Source organism: Cervus canadensis, chromosome 26 (genome assembly GCF_019320065.1).
Source record: "Cervus canadensis isolate Bull #8, Minnesota chromosome 26, ASM1932006v1, whole genome shotgun sequence".
Taxonomy (NCBI): Eukaryota; Metazoa; Chordata; class Mammalia; order Artiodactyla; family Cervidae; genus Cervus; species Cervus canadensis.
Genome location: NC_057411.1, coordinates 39,094,983 through 39,113,654, shown reverse-complemented (window position 1 = coordinate 39,113,654; position 18,672 = coordinate 39,094,983). Strand labels below are relative to the sequence as shown.

Genomic DNA, 18,672 nt, shown 5'->3' with positions numbered 1-18,672 from the left:
CTGGCCTCTGGGTGGGGGGAGTGCATATGTGCTGAGTCATGTCCAACTCTTGCCGACCCCATAGACTGCAGCCCACCAGGCTCCTCTGTCCATGGAATTTTCCAGGCAAGAATACTGGTGGGGGTTCCATTTCCTACTGCGGGGGATCTTCCGGATCCAGGGATGGAACCCATGTCTCTTGAGTCTCCTACATTGGCAGGCGGGTTCTGTTACCACTGAGTCACCTGTGTGGGGGAGGGGCGGGTAAATGGGTAACATGAAGCCTCAACTCCTGGCTCTGTGCGTCTTCATGACCCACTGGAGTCACTTAGCTGCCTGGAGCCTCAGGTTTCCTGTCTGGAAAATGGGTCATGAGACCCCCACCCCTGGAGAAGAGTGTGAGGATTCCAGGAGACGGAGGCAGGGCAAAGCACCAGGTAGCTATCTGTGACCCCAGTTAACTACAGAGGGATGGAGAGAAATGTCCAACTCCTGCTAGGCAGTGATGGTGGAGGGGGGAAGAAAAAGCAGGTTTTCATCCACTTCTGTCTGGGTATCTCTTATTCATCTTAAAAAAACTCAGCTTTAGAGGAGGTCTCTTCCTCCAGCAGGGCTTCCCAGGTGGTAATAGTGGTAAAGAACCACCCCCCACCCCACCCCCGCCAATGCAGGAGATGCTAGAGGCATGGGTTCAATCCCTGGGTCTTAGAAGATCCCCTGGAGAAGGGAATGGCTATCCACTCTAGTTATTCTTGCCCGGAGAATCCCATGGACAGAGAAGCCGGGCAGGCTACAGTCCACAGGGTTGCAGAGAGTCGGACACGACTGAGCAGCTAAGCACACCAAATGCCTCCTCTGACAGCCTCCCTGGATTTCCCCAGGCTACACATCCCTCTCTGACTCTTTCCGTGGGGCACCTGAGGCTCTTGCCCTGACTTTCTGTTTATGTTGACCCCACAGCCTGGAGGTTTTTTTCTTTTTTAGGTCTGAGAATCAATTTTAATTCTTTTTTATTTTTTCATGATTGTGATTTTGTTATTTTCAGGCAGCTTTTATTTATTTATTTTTAATTGAAGGATAATTGCTTTTCAATATTGGCTTTTTCTGACAGACTGGAAGGTTCTTAACTCAAGACTTCCTCAGGCCTTGGCCAACACACCCCTCCCCAGAGAAGGTTCCCTGCCCGCCCCGCCCACAAAGCTTGCTCTCCCGCCCTTCTCTTCCCACCCGACCTAGCTCTTGTTTTAAATCCTGTCCCTAGGCTGACATCACTCAGATGTTTCTCTCCAGCCAGGACCTCTCTCCCAGAAGCTCACACTGGACTGTCTAGCAGCCCAAAAGGACGGGGCAGAGACCCCTCAAGGCTGAGCATGGCTGAGCCCTGGTCGTCCTTCTATCCCGCATCCTTCCACTGGTACAAGGCTATAAATGACCACGTTTTTCCTTATCTCTCATACCTACATTCAGCTTGTCCAGAATTCAAAGTGATCCAGGGCCAGTTCCTTCTCACCACATCCGTCCTATGCTGCCAGCCTGCTCCAAGCACCCCAACCCAGCTTACTGCAAAAACTCTCCTGGTAGCTCTGTGTCTGCTCTCCACACCCCCAGCCCCGATCTGTCTTATAGGCAGTGAGGGGGATTCCTTGGAAACTAAGCTGGACCATGTCACGCCTCTACTGAAAGCCCTCCAGGGCACACAAGTCCCCCTGGGCACCTCTCTGACCTCAGGCTTTTCTTCCCTCCGTAGTTAACTCTGCTCCAGCCGGTTCCTCACCATTCCTTGCATGCACTAACCACATTCCTGCCTCAGGGCCTTGGCACCTGCTGTTCCCGCCTCCGGAACACCCTCCCTGCAGAGGGCTCATGCCCTTATTTCTCCTAGGCTTCAGCGCCCCTGTTTCCTCTGCCTCAGCCTCTGGTTTATTTGTCATCCTTTGGGAAGCCTGTGATTATTCCATCTGTCTGTTTGCTTGGTTTCTCATCTTCCCTGCTGGAATGGATGGCCCTCCGGCAAGATCTATTTGTCTCATTCCCCAACAACTTCCCAGTGGGGTGCAGAGGGCCTGGCATATCACAGGACCTCAATACAGTTTTAAAAAATAAACAACTGGTATTAGAGGCAACTGGAGATGGTGTGGCTGGGCTCCCCAGGTGGGCCACATGTCTGAAAGAAATAGCGGGGTCCCTCCCCCAGCCGTTCCCCTTTCTCCACTCTGCTTCCTTAAGAGCCCTCGGTGCCTCTCCTGTGGTGTGTCTGTGGCCTGGGGTCTCCTGACCCATGGCCACGCTAAGCTCAGGTTCACTGTGTTCCTGTCGTCTGGGACCCTGGAGGGTGAGGTGGTGGCTCTCACCCTCCCTCTGAGCCCAGACTAAATGACTAAATGTAACGACTAAGATGAATGGGATAAATGAGGCCTGACCTCATTCCCGGCCACAGGTTGTAAGGTGCTCATGTTCACCCCTCCAGGTTGCATGTTTGTGTGAGCTCCATGCAGTCAAGGCAGGCTCACTGATGCCCTCGTCCAAACACACGTGCTGTCGTCTCCTGCACAGAGTGCCTCCTGCCCTCTGGTGGCAGGGTGAGGAAGGGTGTGGACTCTGGTGTAAGGAAGATGTGAGCACCGATCTAAGGTCTGTTGCTTGCTACTCTACCACCACAGATATGCCATTTAACTCAGTTTTCTCCAAATGAAATGGGATCGAGAGAACACCGTCCCCACCTCCCAGGGAAGCTGGGAGGCTTAGAAGAGGAAAGTGTGCCAAGGTCTTAGATCAGTGCAGCACGTGCTGAGGGCTGGCTGGCTCAACACCCCTTTCTCCCTGCCTTCTTCAACCACAGAGGCCATAAAACTACTAATTTTACCAGTCTGGTCATGGGCTCATCCTAGCCAATGAGTTATAACAGGTCTTCTGAGGAGTGTTCTGGGAAAGCTTTTGTGTTCCTGATAAAATATGCCACAGATCCAACCAGCACAGCCTTTCACATGTCCTCTTATTTCCTGCCTGGAAGATTGGCATAGTTCCTGGAGTTGTGGCAGCCATTTTCCCACCATGAGGTATCACTCAGGAAGGTAGAAAACCAACATGCAAATGATGGGGAACTAAATCACCAAATTAGCTGTTGGGACACTGAATGGGTCTCGAAGCCACTCAGTTTTCTGGGACACCCCAACTTCTCGTAAAGAGAGAAAAGCTCTTATCTATTCAGTAGTGTAAGTCAGCCAAATACAAATCTGCAATACACAATTTCTAGTGCACAACAACTAAAAATATTAGCTACTATGTTGGTTTTATGTAGCTATTACTATTTTAGAATCAAGAGGTCATTGGGGCCAGAAGCCAAGCAACCAGCTTTGGGCCTTGTCCTTTAGAGCAGTGATTCTCCTGCTTTATTGGGTCCTCATGTGCTTTGAGAATCTGAAGGCTCTGGGCCCTCCCCCGCCAAAATGCTCATATTCAACATCTAGTTTCAGGGTCTGTGGGCCTTTGCTGACTCTAGAGACATGAAAGGCTGGTGGAGGGGGGGCGGCGGTGCTAAGGGGGTTGGAACAGTCATGTCCCTAGACAGGCTCTAGGAAGGCATCAGACAGTCATCCCCACAGGCCTGAGCAGGGTTTATGTCATTCCTGATCCAATCTTTGGCCCTTGCCACTCCTGAGGGTCAGAGGAGGAGCTGATCCATTCCTGGGTTGTGCCATGGGAGCAGGAGGCCCTGCCTGGGTCAGAACTGGAGGGAGTGGCAGGACTTCTGGTAAACACACGTGGCTAACAAAGGAGCCCTTTCATGACTCCATTGTCCTGAGGAAGCTGGGGGGGCGGTGCACCAGGACCTTCCGAGACATTGTTGTGGGCATGGGGCTGCCAGGAGCGTACATGTCCAAGATCAGACTCTGAACCCCAATCCTCCCCTCTCAGCTCTGTGCCCCTTCCCAGGGGGGCCCTCCCTCTCTCTGGACATGCTGTACCCCAGGCCTTGGCAGGACGGAGGACAGGGAAGGGGGCTGTAGGGCTCCCATCTGAGCTCTGAGTCTGTCACTGCCCAGCTGTGAGGCAGCTCCCCATATCATCACCTCTTAGCACCCCAGGTTCCTTCCTGCAAAGGGGGCCCATGGCGCCCTCTTCACGGGGGCAGTAAGGAAGAGAGGTGACAAGTGTATGCAGCTCCCTGTGTGCACCTAATACTTGGTGACACTGTGAGAATTTGGCTGGGTCTTCTGATGGGGTGTTTTCCCACTCTTACCTGCATGACCGATTCCTACAAGGTTCAGAACAAATGTCACCTCCTCCAAGAAGCCTCCCAGATTGCCCCAGCTAGAGACATAACTGGAGCAGCTTTAAAACAGCTTTAAAACAGTCCTGTATTCTTACCAAATTGTAACATCACATGAATTTTGTCTTCCATCCCCTCATATATGGATGAATCATGATAGAAAAATAATAAACAACATTCCAGGCAGGTGTTCCAGCCTTCATCCTATAGGCCTGGCTGAAAAAGCCTGCCCTGAGGATTTAGAAATGTACCAAGCTCCCATTTCACCATGGCATCACCAGCTAGGGATGCTCCCTGGGAAAGGGCAGTGCTTAGCTTGCCTTAATGGTAGGACTGCAGACACTGGCTCCATGGGAGGGAAGCTGTCATCTGCACCCTCAAATTGATCCCAGTGTGAGGTTCATCTTTGTCTCCTGGGGCCTAAACTGAAGGCCTAGTCACAGCCCTACCTCCCAGCAGGAGCCAGCAAACAGAGGACCCACAGCGCCCCCATGAGGCAAGGTTGAGCTTGCCCCTGGGCTGAGCTACATGAGATGAGCTGCCTGATCTCTTGAGCCTCAGAGTCTTCACCTGCAAAATGGGCTGATGAAAAGCCACCGATAGCTGGGAGAGCCCCTCTGTGCAAAGGCACAGGGGAAGGCTGGGGGTCCCCCACCCACAGATGGGCCCCCAGGTTTTGCGGGTTGCGGCGCCCACCTGGTAGGTCTCTATGGGCCGCGCCTCCATGTTCAGGTCCCAGACCTTGACCGTGAGGTAATCGCGGGTGAGCATGTACCGGCCGCTGTGGCTGAACTTCACGTCTGACACGGAGGAAATGATTTCGGAGAAGAAGGAGCGGTTACTGGGATCCTCCGGCTCTTCAAATACTGCGGAGACAGAAACAACCAGGTCACTGGGCTGCTCCCACCTGTGAGATTCGAACAGCAGATGGCTCCACTTCCACCCTGGGGTCATGCAGTCGTTTATTCACTCATCAAACCTATAGCTAAATACCGGCAGGCACAGGCCAGAATGAATCCTCCAAAGGGGGAAGAACCAGCTCTTGGAACAACATTTATGGAGTATCTACTCTGAGCCAGATTCTGCACTGAACTTTCCCGAACATGACCTTATCTAATCCCCCAACACTTTGGCCACCTGATGGGAAGAACTGACTCATTGGAAAAGGTCCTGATGCTGGGAAAGATTGAAGGCAGGAGGAGAAGGGGACGACAGAGGATGAGATGGTTGGATGGCATTACCGACTCGAGGGACATGAGTTTGAGTAAACTCCAGCAGTTGGTGATGGACAGGGAAGCCTGGTGTGCTGCAGGCCATGAGGTCGCAAAGAGTCACACACGACTGAGCGACTGAACTGAACTGAACCCCCCAATAAAAATGTCAGGTCGGTGCCATTAATATTCCCATCTTATAGCCAAAGGAACGGAGGCATGGATGGTTAAAAGCCATGCTGGAGGTCTCAGAGCTGGAAGTGGTGGAGTGGCGGTGCTCACTTGCTGCTCTCTGCTGCCTCCTGCTGGCGATTCTGAACTCCAGGCCCGCAAGGCCTCGAGCATCCTTGAAGGCGCTGGACCACACTCTGGACCACGCTCTGGACCAGGTGGGGCACCCTCTGCGGTTCTAACTGGCTCAGGGGCCTCTGCTCCTGGTGTGCTGGGCACACATGACCGAATCCCACTCTGAGGTGTGTTGTTCGGCTGTCATGGGGTTGCAGCAAAATCAGATCTCGCCGCCACAGGTACAACCTGTGAGTCCCGTTGGCCTCCCACCTCCCATTACGGCAGGCCCACTGCTCCACACAGGACGTTGCTTTCCTGGCCCCTGAAGGCTAGAGCTTCCTGCCCCTACCAGACACCCCAGAGCGGGGTCCCCAAGCAGTGTCCCCCCCCCTGCCGCCTCCATAACCAGGGCTTCCTGACACACACAGGTCCCTGTGCAGCGGGACGAGCTCTTCCAGGCTCACGTCTGTTGCTGGCTGTCCCACCAGTTCACTGACCAACACCCTCACTGGCCAATCAGACCCTGTAGTGGCCTGGCCTGCAGCAGGACGGACATTAGGGTCCCTGATGACCAATTAGGACCCGAGCCATGGATGGCTCCGGCTCAGGGGAGAGGATGGGGCGGTCAGTGGGCAGCCATTTACAGTCAGTCTAGAAGGACTCAAGCATTTGACGACCTGTCCAGCTGTCCCCACGGCACCAGCTGAGTGACTGTCCTGCCTGCTGGCTTGCTATGAGCCTCCAGGCTTCAAACAGGGAGCAGAAAGCTGATCATGTGTCCCCAGAGGCTCATTAGAGAGCCCCACCTACTGGGGACATCCTATATGCCAATTGCCCAGTCTGTCCCAGCCCCTTACACCCCATCCGAGAACCCAGTTTCCCACTTGTCCAAGGTCGACACCGCTCCTGCCTTTCCCAGAATTACAGCTCCTGCAGGGTGGCTGGGAACATTTCAAGGCCAATCTGATGGTCTCACATGCTCACACCCGCAGTCAAGCATTCGTTCTCTCAGTGAGCCATTCCATGCTGAGCGCCCACCACTGCCAGGTACTGTTTGCGGGCCTGGGATGCTGCATTGAGCAAGGCCGCCACTCTACTGGGGCCCCCATTCTCCTCCCAGAGACAGACAGTATAGCTCAGTGACATGCAATACTGTGGGGGAGTGGTGAGTGCTGGGAAGAAAGACAAAGCAAGTGAGGAGACAGGGAGAACAGGTGGCTGGTGATTTGGATGGACGGGGCCTCTATGGGAGAGAACATCTGAGCATAGATGTGAATGAAGTGAGATACCAGGGAGGAGAACTCCAGGCAGAAGTTATATCATGTGCAAAGGCCCTGGGGCAGCGATGAGCTGAAGGTCATGGAAGCTGAGAAAGGTGTGAGCCAGGAACTGTAAACCAGGGGAAGGGCATCATCCTGTGGGCAATGGGAAGACACAGCAGGGCTTGGAGAGAGGGCGGGCAAGGTGAGCTGTGGGTTTCTCCAGGATTTTGCTCCCTGCGGTGGTGAGGAGGCCTTCTGATGGGTCACCTTTAGCCTCTAAAACCTCTGAATTCTGATTGGTCATCTCACAAAATTGTGTTTTGTACCTGGTAATAGTAATTACACTGACACCTTTATTTCTGCAGATACCAGCATTCATAATGTTTCTTTGTTAAGCCCCAAATTAAATCAATGACATTTCCCTCTTCTCTCAGATGCCTGGAGTAAAGAAAAAAAAATTCAATACTTGATTTCCTACTTAAAGTAAAGCAGTGAGATTCTGTATTGTCTTTAATGAACAGGGATATGGACCTAATATTTGGGGGAAATGGGGCAGAGGGATTGAAAGAAGATGTACCCCAAACTCTCACCAGGGACCTGGGTGGCACCCTGCACTTCCCCAGGTATGTGGCAGGAATTCTTTCTCAACTGAATTGGCATCTCTGCTGCTAGGGATCAGACAGAAGGTAAGATAGAAAAGCACAGAGAGTAATATTGAAACATATACATTGGGCTTCCCAGGTGGTGCTAGTGGTAAAGAACTCATCTGCCAATGCAGAAGACATAAAGAGACCCGGGTTTGATCCCTGGGTCAAGAAGATCCCCTGGAGAAGGAAATGGCAACCCACTCCAGTATTCTTGCCTGGGAAATCCCTTGGACAGAGGAACCTGGCGGGCTATGGTGCATAGGGTCTCAAAGAGTCGGACATGACTGAGGTGACTTAGCATGAACACTACCATATGTAAAATGGTGAGCCACCAGAAGTTTGCTGGATGATGCAAGGAACCCAAGCCAGTGCTCTGTGACAACCTAGAGGGGTGGGATGGGGAAGGAAGTGAGAGGGAGGTTTAAGAGGGAGGACATGTGTATGTATGCCTGTGGCTCGGTCATGTTGATGTATAATAGGAACCATCACAATATTGTAAAGTAATTATCCTCCAATTAAAAATAAAATAAAATTTTAAAATACATAAAAAGCATAAAGTGGGGTCTGTCTCTTGCACCCCGACTTTGTACCCCTTGCCTGCCTCAGTGGTCCCCTCTGGCCTCCACCCAAACCACTAGGTCTGGTCCAGCTCACTGCACTCTGAACCTTACAGAGCTCCCAGCACGCCTTGTGGGAGTTCAGTAGACCTACGAGGGCCAGAATCACAGAGGAGCATCCGTACTGGATGTCACAGAGCAATGGCTGTGTCTTCTGTCATCTTTAAGGAGCTGGAAGCCACAAAGGTCAAAGGCTGAGAAGATGATCGAATCCATAGGTGAAAACAGAAGCGCCCAACAGCCATGGCAACCTCAGGTCTGGCTGTCTGTGCGCATTTCTGCAGGTTTGTTTTAAGCACAAAAGCACCAGAACTGAGAAAGATTAGTGGGAAGGGACATGAACAAGCCTGAAAAAAGTTATACGGAGAAGTTCTCAGCTTTCTTTCAAACATTTCTATGACATTGTTTTGTGGCTGTTATTTTCATGTGTTTTTAAAATTCGTTCTTATTGGAGTACAGTTGCTTTACAACGTTGTGTGAGTTTCTGTTGTACAACAAAGTGAATCAGCTATAGTATACACATATCCCCTCTTTTTTGGATTTCCTTCACATTTACGTCACCAAAGAGCACTGAGTTGGGCTGAAATTTTCAATACAACTATTTTTTTTTTTTTTGTCCAAAGACTGCAGAATCTTCTGTATCGATCCCCACCCCCGCCCCCACAGCCTGAACACCCCCAGGGCATTAATATGAGACAAGGGGATCTCCCTTCTGATTGACAGAATCACTAAGGACATTTTGCAGTAATTATTGCCACCAAGAGTTTAAAGAAGTGCATCCCAGAGCGTGGCGGGCTCCATCCCACCTTCTCTCCCCTGCCCTGATTATTTTAAAGTTGGGAGGCTCTGAAACAGCAGACACCCATGCCTTATCTTTTTAGAAAAACTAATTTTGCATAATGAAGGCTCCTGTGGCCTAGCTGGTTCCCTGACAACCACGCCCTCCTCTCTGGGTGTCCCACGAGGGGAAGGGGTGAGGAGCCCCCTCCCTGTCACGCTTGCCTGAGTGAAGAAAGGGACCCTGGGGAGGTTCTGAAGCACCTGGGGTGCAAGAAAAGGGAACTGAAGCCTGAGATGGGGGCCTGCCTCGTACAAACTCCGATGTGTCCTTCTTCTGCTTAAAGTCCTCTGTGGCTCCCAGCGCCCACAGGTCCAAGGTTCAAGCTCCCACAAGCTCCTAATCGGGCCCTGCTGCTGCAGCCTCATAAACCCAAAATCCCCTCCTGCAGCCACACGCTGACCCCCTTCCCCACCAGGGTCCCAGGGCCTGGAATAGGGTGAGGCAAGCAGACCCCGAGGGCAGGCTCCACATTGAGCAGCTCACTCTTGGGGTCGCCTGAAATGAATGTCTCCTTCCATGGTCCAACTTAGGCATCTCACTCGCCTTATCCCAGTCCTTGCCCTGCCATATACCAGGCAGCAGAGTGGAGCCAAGCTCTGTGCAACTTCAAGCAAGCCCCTTAACTTCTCTGAGCCCAAGTTTCCTCACCTGGAGGGCAATCATGGTGAGACCTCCAGAGGTAACACCTGGAAGCACCTGGCCCAGTGAGGTCCTTGAGTAGCTGCTCAATAAAAGAGTTGTTTTTCCCATTGTTTTTGCTTTTTCCTTTCCTACCTGTCTCTCCTACCAACTCCTATACATTCTTCAGAACCCCAACTCAAATATCCTGTTCTCCGTGCAGCTTGTCCAGCTGTTTGCCAAAGAAATCAAATGCTCCCCGTTGTTGCCTGCACAGCCCAGGGGTACCCTCTTGTATGGCATCAGTGAGGATATCATTGAGGATAACCTGTTTACCCCGTGGGGCTGTGAGCTCTTGTCAGCCTGTGGATGGTCTTCTCTGGGCAGGGATGGGGAGGTGGGGGGTTAACTGAGCAGGCAGAACTGACCAAGTGGGACTGGGAGGAAGGGAGCTTCAGGGCTGATGGAAGAATGGCCCTGGCTTGAGCCACACGCTCTGGGACAATGGTGCAGGGCAGTGAGACCCTGGAAAGAAACACGGACGGACAGAGGTGGGGCTGCGGGGCTGCAGGGCTGCAGAGGTGGAGAGCCCGGGAGGAGACCACCCTGAAGGAACAGATGGGTCCTGCCCGGTCCACGCTCCTGGCTGCCCTAGCAACGGGTCCCTCCTCTGCTCTAATGTTATGAGAACATCCACTTGAAAGATGAACACGTGTGTCCAGGTGAGTCCTACCTTGGGCTCCAGGATCAGCAAGGGGGTGGGCCATGGATCCTGTTAAATCACAGCCAGGCCAAAGCGCCCGTGGTCCCTGTGCTTTCAGAGTAAACCCAGAGCACCCCACCGAGGTCTGGAAAGCCCTCTTCACGCGGCCCCTCCTCACTCCATGCACTTCTGCCCTCACCCCCACCTTCCCTGACTCCGCTCCTCCCACGTGGGCCTCAGGATCCAGCTGCAGGGCCTTTGCACTTGGCTGTGCCCTCTGCAGGGGGCTCTGCCCTCACTTGTCCCCAGACATCAGGAGCCTCCCCAGCAGAAGAGTCTGGTCTTCCCACCCCAGATCCATTAGCAGGGGTGAGTTCTGAGAATCTACCCCATCCAGACCCTTTAAAAGAACCTGGTTCACCCCTAACTCCCATAAGCTTTCTTTGTTCTCAAGGTTTCTGTGAAGAGTAAGTGAGAAAGCACACAGGCTGATAGGCATGAGACTTCTGGAGCCTCTAATAGGCTCTGCTTAGCTGTGTGACCTTAGGGGAATGTCTTAACCTCTCTGTGCCTCTCAGATAAACAATAACAGCTGTGATGAATAATAACAGTCCTCAAAGATGGCCATATCCTCATCCCTGGGACCTGTGTGTGTGTTACCTAACATGACAAAAGGCTTTGCATATACAAGTTTAGGATCTCTAGTTGCAGAGACTATCCTGGGCTCTCTTGGGTGGGCCGGCCCACTGGTAATCATAAGAGGAAAGGAGGACCGTCAAAGGCAGAAGAGATGACAGGATGGAAGCGGGGCTTGGAGTGATGCATTTTGAAGATGGAAGGGGCCACGAGCCAAGGATCATAGGTGACCTCTAGAAGCTGGAAAAGATAAAGAGACCGATTCTCCCCTGAAGTCTCTGGAAGGAATGCAGGCCTGACAACACTGGATTTTGGACCTCTGCCCTTTAGAACTGTCAAAGAATATATTCATGTTGTTTTAAGCTACTGAGTTCATGGCAATTCATTACAGCAGCCACGGGAAACCAATACACTTGGTTTCCTCATCTATAAAATTATTCCTCGAATAATCGAGGACTTGCATCATAGCGCAGCTCTCAGGACTTAGTGAGATGTAAACGTTGAGCAGCACCTGATGTGTAGCAAGCCCTGGACCAATGTCATCTGTGGTTCCTGCTTCACCCAGTACTGGGCTGGCGTGGAGTAGGGGGCCCACCGGGGGTAGTGACTGTCATTACCGCCTATTCTAGGGAATCTTCGTTTCTGTTGGCACGGCCCTTCCTTTTGGCAGACTCTGTGCTGTGAAAAGCAGAAGTGACTGTCTATTTTGAGGATTCAAGCACAGTTGTTTCCATGGTTACGCTGTCATTATGACTAGCAGACAAAAGACCCAGCTTTCTAGTGCATTGGAGAAGGACAGGAATCTGTGGGTTGGGCAGCAGCCTGTGCCCCTTGGCTCTGCCCCTGATGATGGGGAGGGGCCTGGGGAAGCCACTGTTTCTCTGAGCCTCGGTTTCCTCATCTGCCCAATGACAGAAGTCAACACGTGATCCACTTGTGATCTGGGACGCCCTTCCTTCAGTGAACAGAAAATCACAGTCTTACCCACTGGGAAAATGATGCCTGGACCATTCATCTCTGGGATGTCACGATCAGCCATCCCCTGAGTTTTGAATAGTAACTAAATGGGTAGAAGTGAGATGTAAAGAACAGGTCCTAGCCTCCAAGTCTCTTTAAAACAAGATTTGGCTCCAATAACAGCCATTTGTTCTGATTAAAAATAACAGCCAAATTGGCAATCATCTGCTTGCTTAATTTCTCAGGAGAACTAAGAACATACGCCATCTGGAGAATGCAGACAGTAGGGCAGGTATTTCCTCGACTCAGGACTTGTGGCAAATGAGATGAAGAAAGGAAGACAGAAGCTGCAAAGTATTGTCCAGGGCCTAGTGAACAATCCTGTCACTGGCATTAATGAGAAAGTTTCTGTGCAGAATATGGAGTTTGAGAATGAAAAGAAAATTCTAGAAAAATGCATTTTAATACCAAATTAATTCCCTTAGAAAACCCATATAAACCAATAAACAAAAAGGATCTACATGTGAGTTTTACTAAGACTTCAAGGAGCAGATATATTATACTAACTATTCTAGGGGAAAAAAGAGAGAAAGCGGCCAGCTTATTTTACAAGAGAACAATCCTCTTAATAAAACTGGACAAACACTGCAGGCAAAGAAAATTAAAGGCCAACTTCATCTCTGATCATTTATGCCTAAAACAGAATTTTTGCATCCATCCTCAGCAAGGAAATTTCCTGCCCTCAATGTCACCAGGCACTGAAAAAGCCTCAGGGGGTCAGGATGGTGCCATGTCCCTCCCTTCATACCTTGGCTCTGTCAAAGCCTTCTGGAACCTGCTGAAGATGCAGAATTCTCCGTGGCCCTAATGAATGCTCACTGCAGCCCCCGGAGAGGGGGGTGAGAAATTCAATGGAGCTGAGTCACTGAAATAAAGTTACAGCTCTTGCACTTGACTTTGCGGGCTGAGTCACATGCAAATCTACACCACCCAGTGTGTGACAATGACGTGCCCAGAATCTTTGTGTGTGTGCCTGGGCTTGGGAAACGGATGAGTGACGGCTGTCCTGGTGGGCGGCTGCTTGTTCAGATCCCAGGGAACCAGCTGATACAGTTCCAGAAGCCAAGAGGGTCTCTGACTTCCACATCCAGCCCACGGAGACCGTCATTCAAGCAGCGCGGGGGGTGGCGGGGGGGCGGTGCAGCACAAAACCATCCCTATTCTCCCTAAATTTGTTCCTTCCTGAACCCACATTCAGAAACAATTTCTGGGCTTATTTCTTTCCATGATTTTCTGTTTCCATTCTTTTGGTGAAGTAGTCATTATCCTGCTTTTCGCCCCCATAGAATTTTCCAACATAATCATTTCCCCATGTCATTAAACCCCTCCTAAGTCAGTTTTTTAAATGTCTGAACAATATTCCATTATACAGACAGCATCATCCGGCCACACAGGTGCCTTCTCATCTCGGAGCCTTCGCCTCTGCCGTGTCCTTCTTCTAGAAGATTCCGCATGGGGCACCCCCTCAGCGCCTCAGAGAGACTGTTCCACTGTAACTGCCTCTAGCAGTGCAGCTGACATGATCCTCCCTGTGTTCTGCTTTCTTGGTGGCTGTTTACACCACTCACCGCCTCCCAGCATCATATCGCCTAGTTAGGAGTTTATTGTCGGTCCATTGGTTCCTGCTGCACCCCGGGGACAGTGTCAAGAGCGTGGCAGCCCGCCGTGTGGCACATGAGTGCCCTGATGGCCCCGGCTCCACCCAGAGGGAGATCTGTCCTCCCCACCCTGAGTGCCAACAGCTCAGCCCTCAGAAGGCTTGGTGCCCAGGGAGGGGCCTTTCCCAGGACCACGCATGAGCTCTGCTGGAAGAGCCCTGGGGCTTCTGGATGGGGGTCAGTGGCTCCAGTACTAAGTACAGACCCGGACAGTGGACATCCCACCTGGCTGTGAATGTGAGGAAGGCTGGGAGAGTGTGTGCAGTGTGGGTGAACTCAGAGAAGGGTGACGGGGTGAGACGAGGGGACAGAACTCGGCCAAGGAGGGAGAAGGAGCTGGAGGCTACAGAGAGTCCCGAGTCTGAGTCCCTGGGAGCTGGAGCAGCACCGTCCTCTCTGCTGCCCAGGGAAACCAGGCCCCCGGGGGAAGAGAGTAACTCTGTCCCTCCCAACAGCCCTCTGCCTCCTTCACCGAGACACTGATAAAGCCCTCCAGGGGCTAACTGGTCACCACTCATTCATTGTTTGTTCGTTCATTCATTCAACATTTCCAGATCCTGCTGGAGGCACTGGGATGAATACAGAGATGAACTAGATTCCCCGCCCTCCTGACCGGGGCCACGTCTGCTCCCGCCGCCCTGCTACTCCTGCAAGGTCATCCAGGGAGGACGTCGTGGGCTGACCCTCTGCCTTCAGGTGCCTCTGGGGAGCACCGCATTAGTGGACAGCCGCCAGCTCAATCCCAGCACCAAGCAGCCCAGACTGGGGGCGAGGAGCACCAGTCGGGGTAGCCCAGGGTCCCAGGTTCAAGTCCCACCCTGCCACTTTTCAGTGTGAGTGACCTCGGGCCCGTCTCTGGAGCCTGTTTCACCTTCTATGTAGGGCTCCGGGACAGCTCATGTGACAAGATGAGCTAATGCCGGTAGACAGCGAGGCTGGGCGCCTGGCTCTGTCCAGTGTGAGCTGTTCTGTGGTGATTGGTTATCACATTAAGTTCCATTGAACCTCCTCCATCCCTGAATCCCCTGACACCTCTGTGGCAACCCCGAGGCTGCTCTCTGGGGGGTTCCAGTATGAGGTGACCCAGCCTGCTGGGGGAGGTGGAATAGCATAGAAATTCTGCGCGGTGTGCAGTCATGAGCAGAAAGCTTTTGGGATTCTGGGAGGTACGGAGGAGGGACCTGGCCCAATGTGGGGATCAAGGAAGGCTTCCTGGAGGAGGTGACAGTTGAGTGTGGTCCATTCTTGGCTTCCAGTGCCCAGCTCACTCCCTGGCCCTCATCTCTGCTGGGACTTGGGGTGGGGGCAGTGGGTGGCAGGACCGGGTGTCCCCTGCCAGCAGCACCAAAGAAGCACTGAGTCCACGGCCCCCTCCCAGCCTATTCAGGACACCCCCAAGTTCCACCCACCCACCTCAGGAGGCCCCGCCCACATCCATGGCCGGCTGGGGCGCTGGCGGGCATGCGCACTTACGTTTGGAGTGCTTGTCACACAGGGCGGCCGCACGCATGTCACAGAGGCGCAGGGAGCCCTTGCTGCTGCTGTAGACGAAGAGGTTGCAGTGATGCGGGTGGAACTCGGACGCAGTGATCACCTCCGTGAGGTCCTCCATGTTAGCTGGTTTGATGTCCACGATGTCTGGGCGGGCGGGTCAAGGAAGGCGCGGCAATGGGAGGGTGTCCTCGCGGCTCTGCCTTCCCCTGCTCGGAGACCCTGGGGTAATCCAGACACCTCTCCTGGGCACATCCGCCTACCCCGAGTCTGAGCTGTCTCTCCATTGCCAAGACTCCTGGACAAACAGCCGACCCCAGAGAGTCCCCAGGCTGCAGACCTGCCTGTCCAACACCCCTTGTGGGTGCCCATCCACTGTCCCCGTAAGACGGGACCTCCGCCTCCTTCCTGACTGGTACCCTCTCTCTAGCCGGTGCCCATCAGCTGCCCAGACCCCACACAGGGCAACCCGTGAGGCGTCTCCCCTCTGCCCCTCCTCTCCCAGTTGCCAATCAGAAGGCCAGGAGCCTTTATTGAGTTCAGGACCATGGACACAACAGGTGAAGAACTTCAGTTCTCTCCCATCACTCTGCATTGTGTCTGATCTGAGTGGACCGGTATGAGTTGGCTCTCCTCCACAGCCCCCAGACCCAGGCCCTTCAGCCCACAGCATCAAGACTCTGCTCTGGGGAAGAGGTTCTCCGCCCTTCTGGACTTTCAGCTCTGACCTGTGTCTTCCATCCCACTCCCGTCACCATGAGGGATGGGCATAAGGCACCAGATGTGCCAGCAGAGGACTCCAGACTCAAATACTGGGAATGCTGGATGCAGCTCTGTCATCTCTGCAGGGCTGGGTGGTGTGGAGAGGAAGGGATTGTGTCTGCAGCGATGACAAGGGGAAACCCGAGCCTGGGGGTGGGGCAGACAGCCCCAAAGACGGAGTGGATGGAGAGAGAGATCTGGCAGTGTCTTTAGAATCCTAGATCAGGATCCACCTGAAGCCTTGACCCCTGGATAGTTAAATATGTGAGCCAATAAATCCATTTTCTGTTTTGTTGTTGTTCAGTCGCTCAGTCGTGTCCAACTCTTTGCGACCCCTGGACTGCAGCATGCCAGGCTTACCCTGTCCTTTACCATCTCCTGGAGCTTGCTGAAACTCATGTCCTTTGAGTCATCTCTTCCTCTGTCATCCCCTTCTCCTCCTGCCTTCAGTCTGTCCCAGCATCAGGGTCTTTTCCAGTGAGTCAGGTCTTCGCATCAGGTGGCCAAAGTATTGGAGCTTAAGTTTCAGCATCAGTCTTTCCAATGAATATTCAGGACTGATCTCCTTTAGGACTGACTGGTTGGATCTCCTTGCAGTCCAAGGGACTCTCAAGAGTCTTCTCCAACACCACAGTTCAAAAGCATCAATTCTTCAGCAGTCAGCCTTTTTATGGTCCAACTCTCACACCCATACATGACTACTGGAAAACCATAGGTTTGACTGTACGGACCTTTGTCAGAAAAGTAACGTCTCTGCTTTTTAATATGCTGTCTAGGTTTGTCAGAGCTTTGTTATTATAGGCATACACTGTGGCCTGCCTCAGGGAGCCCTGTCTGGCCCCCTCCGCCTGACCCTTGGGCTAGGGTGCCTTTGTTTGGCTCACAGGGAGACAGCCTGGCCCTGCTCACCTGTGAAGGGCTGTAAGGAAGTGAAACTAGCATTTTCTGTTTAGGGCCAAGAATTTTGTTGCTTGGAAAGGAAGTATCCTTGGCTGATATGCTGGAGCTCAGAGAGAGTAAACAACCAGTCCATGATGACTCAGTAGTAAGTGGTGAGGCTGGATTCCTGTCCATCCTCCATTACCTATAACAGCAAATTGGATCCCCTGGATGTAGCGTCCAAGGCCTAACATACCCTGGCCTCTTTCTGTCTTTCCTGCTTCAGATGTTATTAGTCACTGGGCCCTGAAGGCACTTTCCTCTCAGACAGGGAAACCCTTGATCTCTGTTCTCCCCAGCCATGTGGGAGCTCTGCAGCCCCTTCTGAAAAGCCCTCTGAAAAGCCCCCTCCTCCCTCTTCTATGCATGTGGGCTCTGGATTCAGAGAATTCCAGCTCTGCCACCTCCTGGCTGGGTGAGTTTCTCAGCTCCCGATACCTCAGTTTCCTCATCTATAAAATGGGCTAACAGTTCTAATCTCATAGATTTGCTGTGAAGATGAGAAGAGGCAAAGCCCTTGACAACTGCCTGACACATAGTTGCTCTTATTATTTTTATTGTCTGGAAAATACCAATTGAAACTCTGAGATTCATCTGCTGTCAGCCCTGCCTCTTCCACCTACCGCAGGCTGCTTCCTCTCTCAGTAAGAAAGAGGTATTTTCTGACTTCTGTAAACAGCAGTTTATAAAACATCAGAAAACATGGTTGAACCTGTTGCAATCAGAGGCACCAAGGAGGGTCTCTGTGCAAACGCTCAAATCTTGCCTGCTAGAAGCATACCATTAACCAGAAACTTAGAATCACATCAAAACAGAAGGAGGCATGCTGTCAGTGCCTGGATTGGTTTCCTAGGAAACTGTGGTTTCTGGTTCAATAAGAAGCAGAGGTTAAATTGTGAAAAAGTGAGACTAAAGTTTCAGAGAGAAAAAGAGCCAAGACATCTAGGATGCGAATTCCATCAACATCAACCTGCAACCCTGTCCATGCGGGTCTGAGCACCCACTGATGACTTTCCACAGGACGGTGCCTCCTCCCAGCCACTTTAATTCCCTACTGAACTTCAAGTGGTGTCTGGAGAAAAAGTGCTGTTGTTTACAAAATGTCATGCACATCAGTACAGCCCCTGTCAGACGTTCTGTAAACAGGGACCAGATTCTCCCGCAGGACCCGGGACAAAATAGCCAGAGAGGGGCTGGGAGAAACAGATACAGTCCTTAGGGCACACAGGTTGGGTTCGAGTCCTGGTTGTGTCAGTTGTCAAGGGACATGGGTTTTCACCGTGTTTCCCTCCCTCCTTGGGAAGTGAAGATGCTTGCCTTGCAGATGGTCCTCTGAGCATCCCAGGGAGAGCTGTCCCTCCACCAGAGGGGACTCAGGTCATCATGACTTGTTGCTTTCATCAATGAATGGAGGACAGAAGGGACAAGTGACACATATCACTTCCAGGCTGAAGCTCCAAGAGCCAGCACGTGCCGGGCCGTGAGCCTCAGGTGACCTGCGGTCGACTCGCAGGATGAGGGGGCTCCTGTCATCTCTGAGACTTTCTGATTGTTACTTCAGGGTCACCTGACCCCTTGATTGAATCAGCATCCAAATTCTCTCTCCTTTCCAGATGTTCTGGATGGTCTAGAACCGAGCTCAACAGAGGAGCAGAGATGTGATGTCTAAAGTCTCTGGCTCATGGAGGCTGAAGCTGGGGGTTATAAAACACTTTCTAACCTGGGAGGCTGTG

General features: G+C 52.3%; 1 protein-coding gene across 2 annotated transcripts in view; it reads right to left on the bottom strand.

Annotated features, from left to right (window-relative positions):
* Nucleotides 1–18,672, bottom strand: part of PPP2R2C (protein phosphatase 2 regulatory subunit Bgamma) — a 161,667-nt gene that overhangs the window by 16,687 nt on the left and 126,308 nt on the right. For both annotated transcript variants that reach the window (XM_043448360.1, XM_043448361.1), the window contains exons 6-7: nt 15,221–15,385; nt 4,946–5,115 (exon numbers count right to left, since the gene is read on the bottom strand). In XM_043448360.1, the coding sequence (XP_043304295.1) occupies nt 4,946–5,115; nt 15,221–15,385 (335 nt within the window). The remainder of the gene's footprint in view (nt 1–4,945; nt 5,116–15,220; nt 15,386–18,672) is intronic.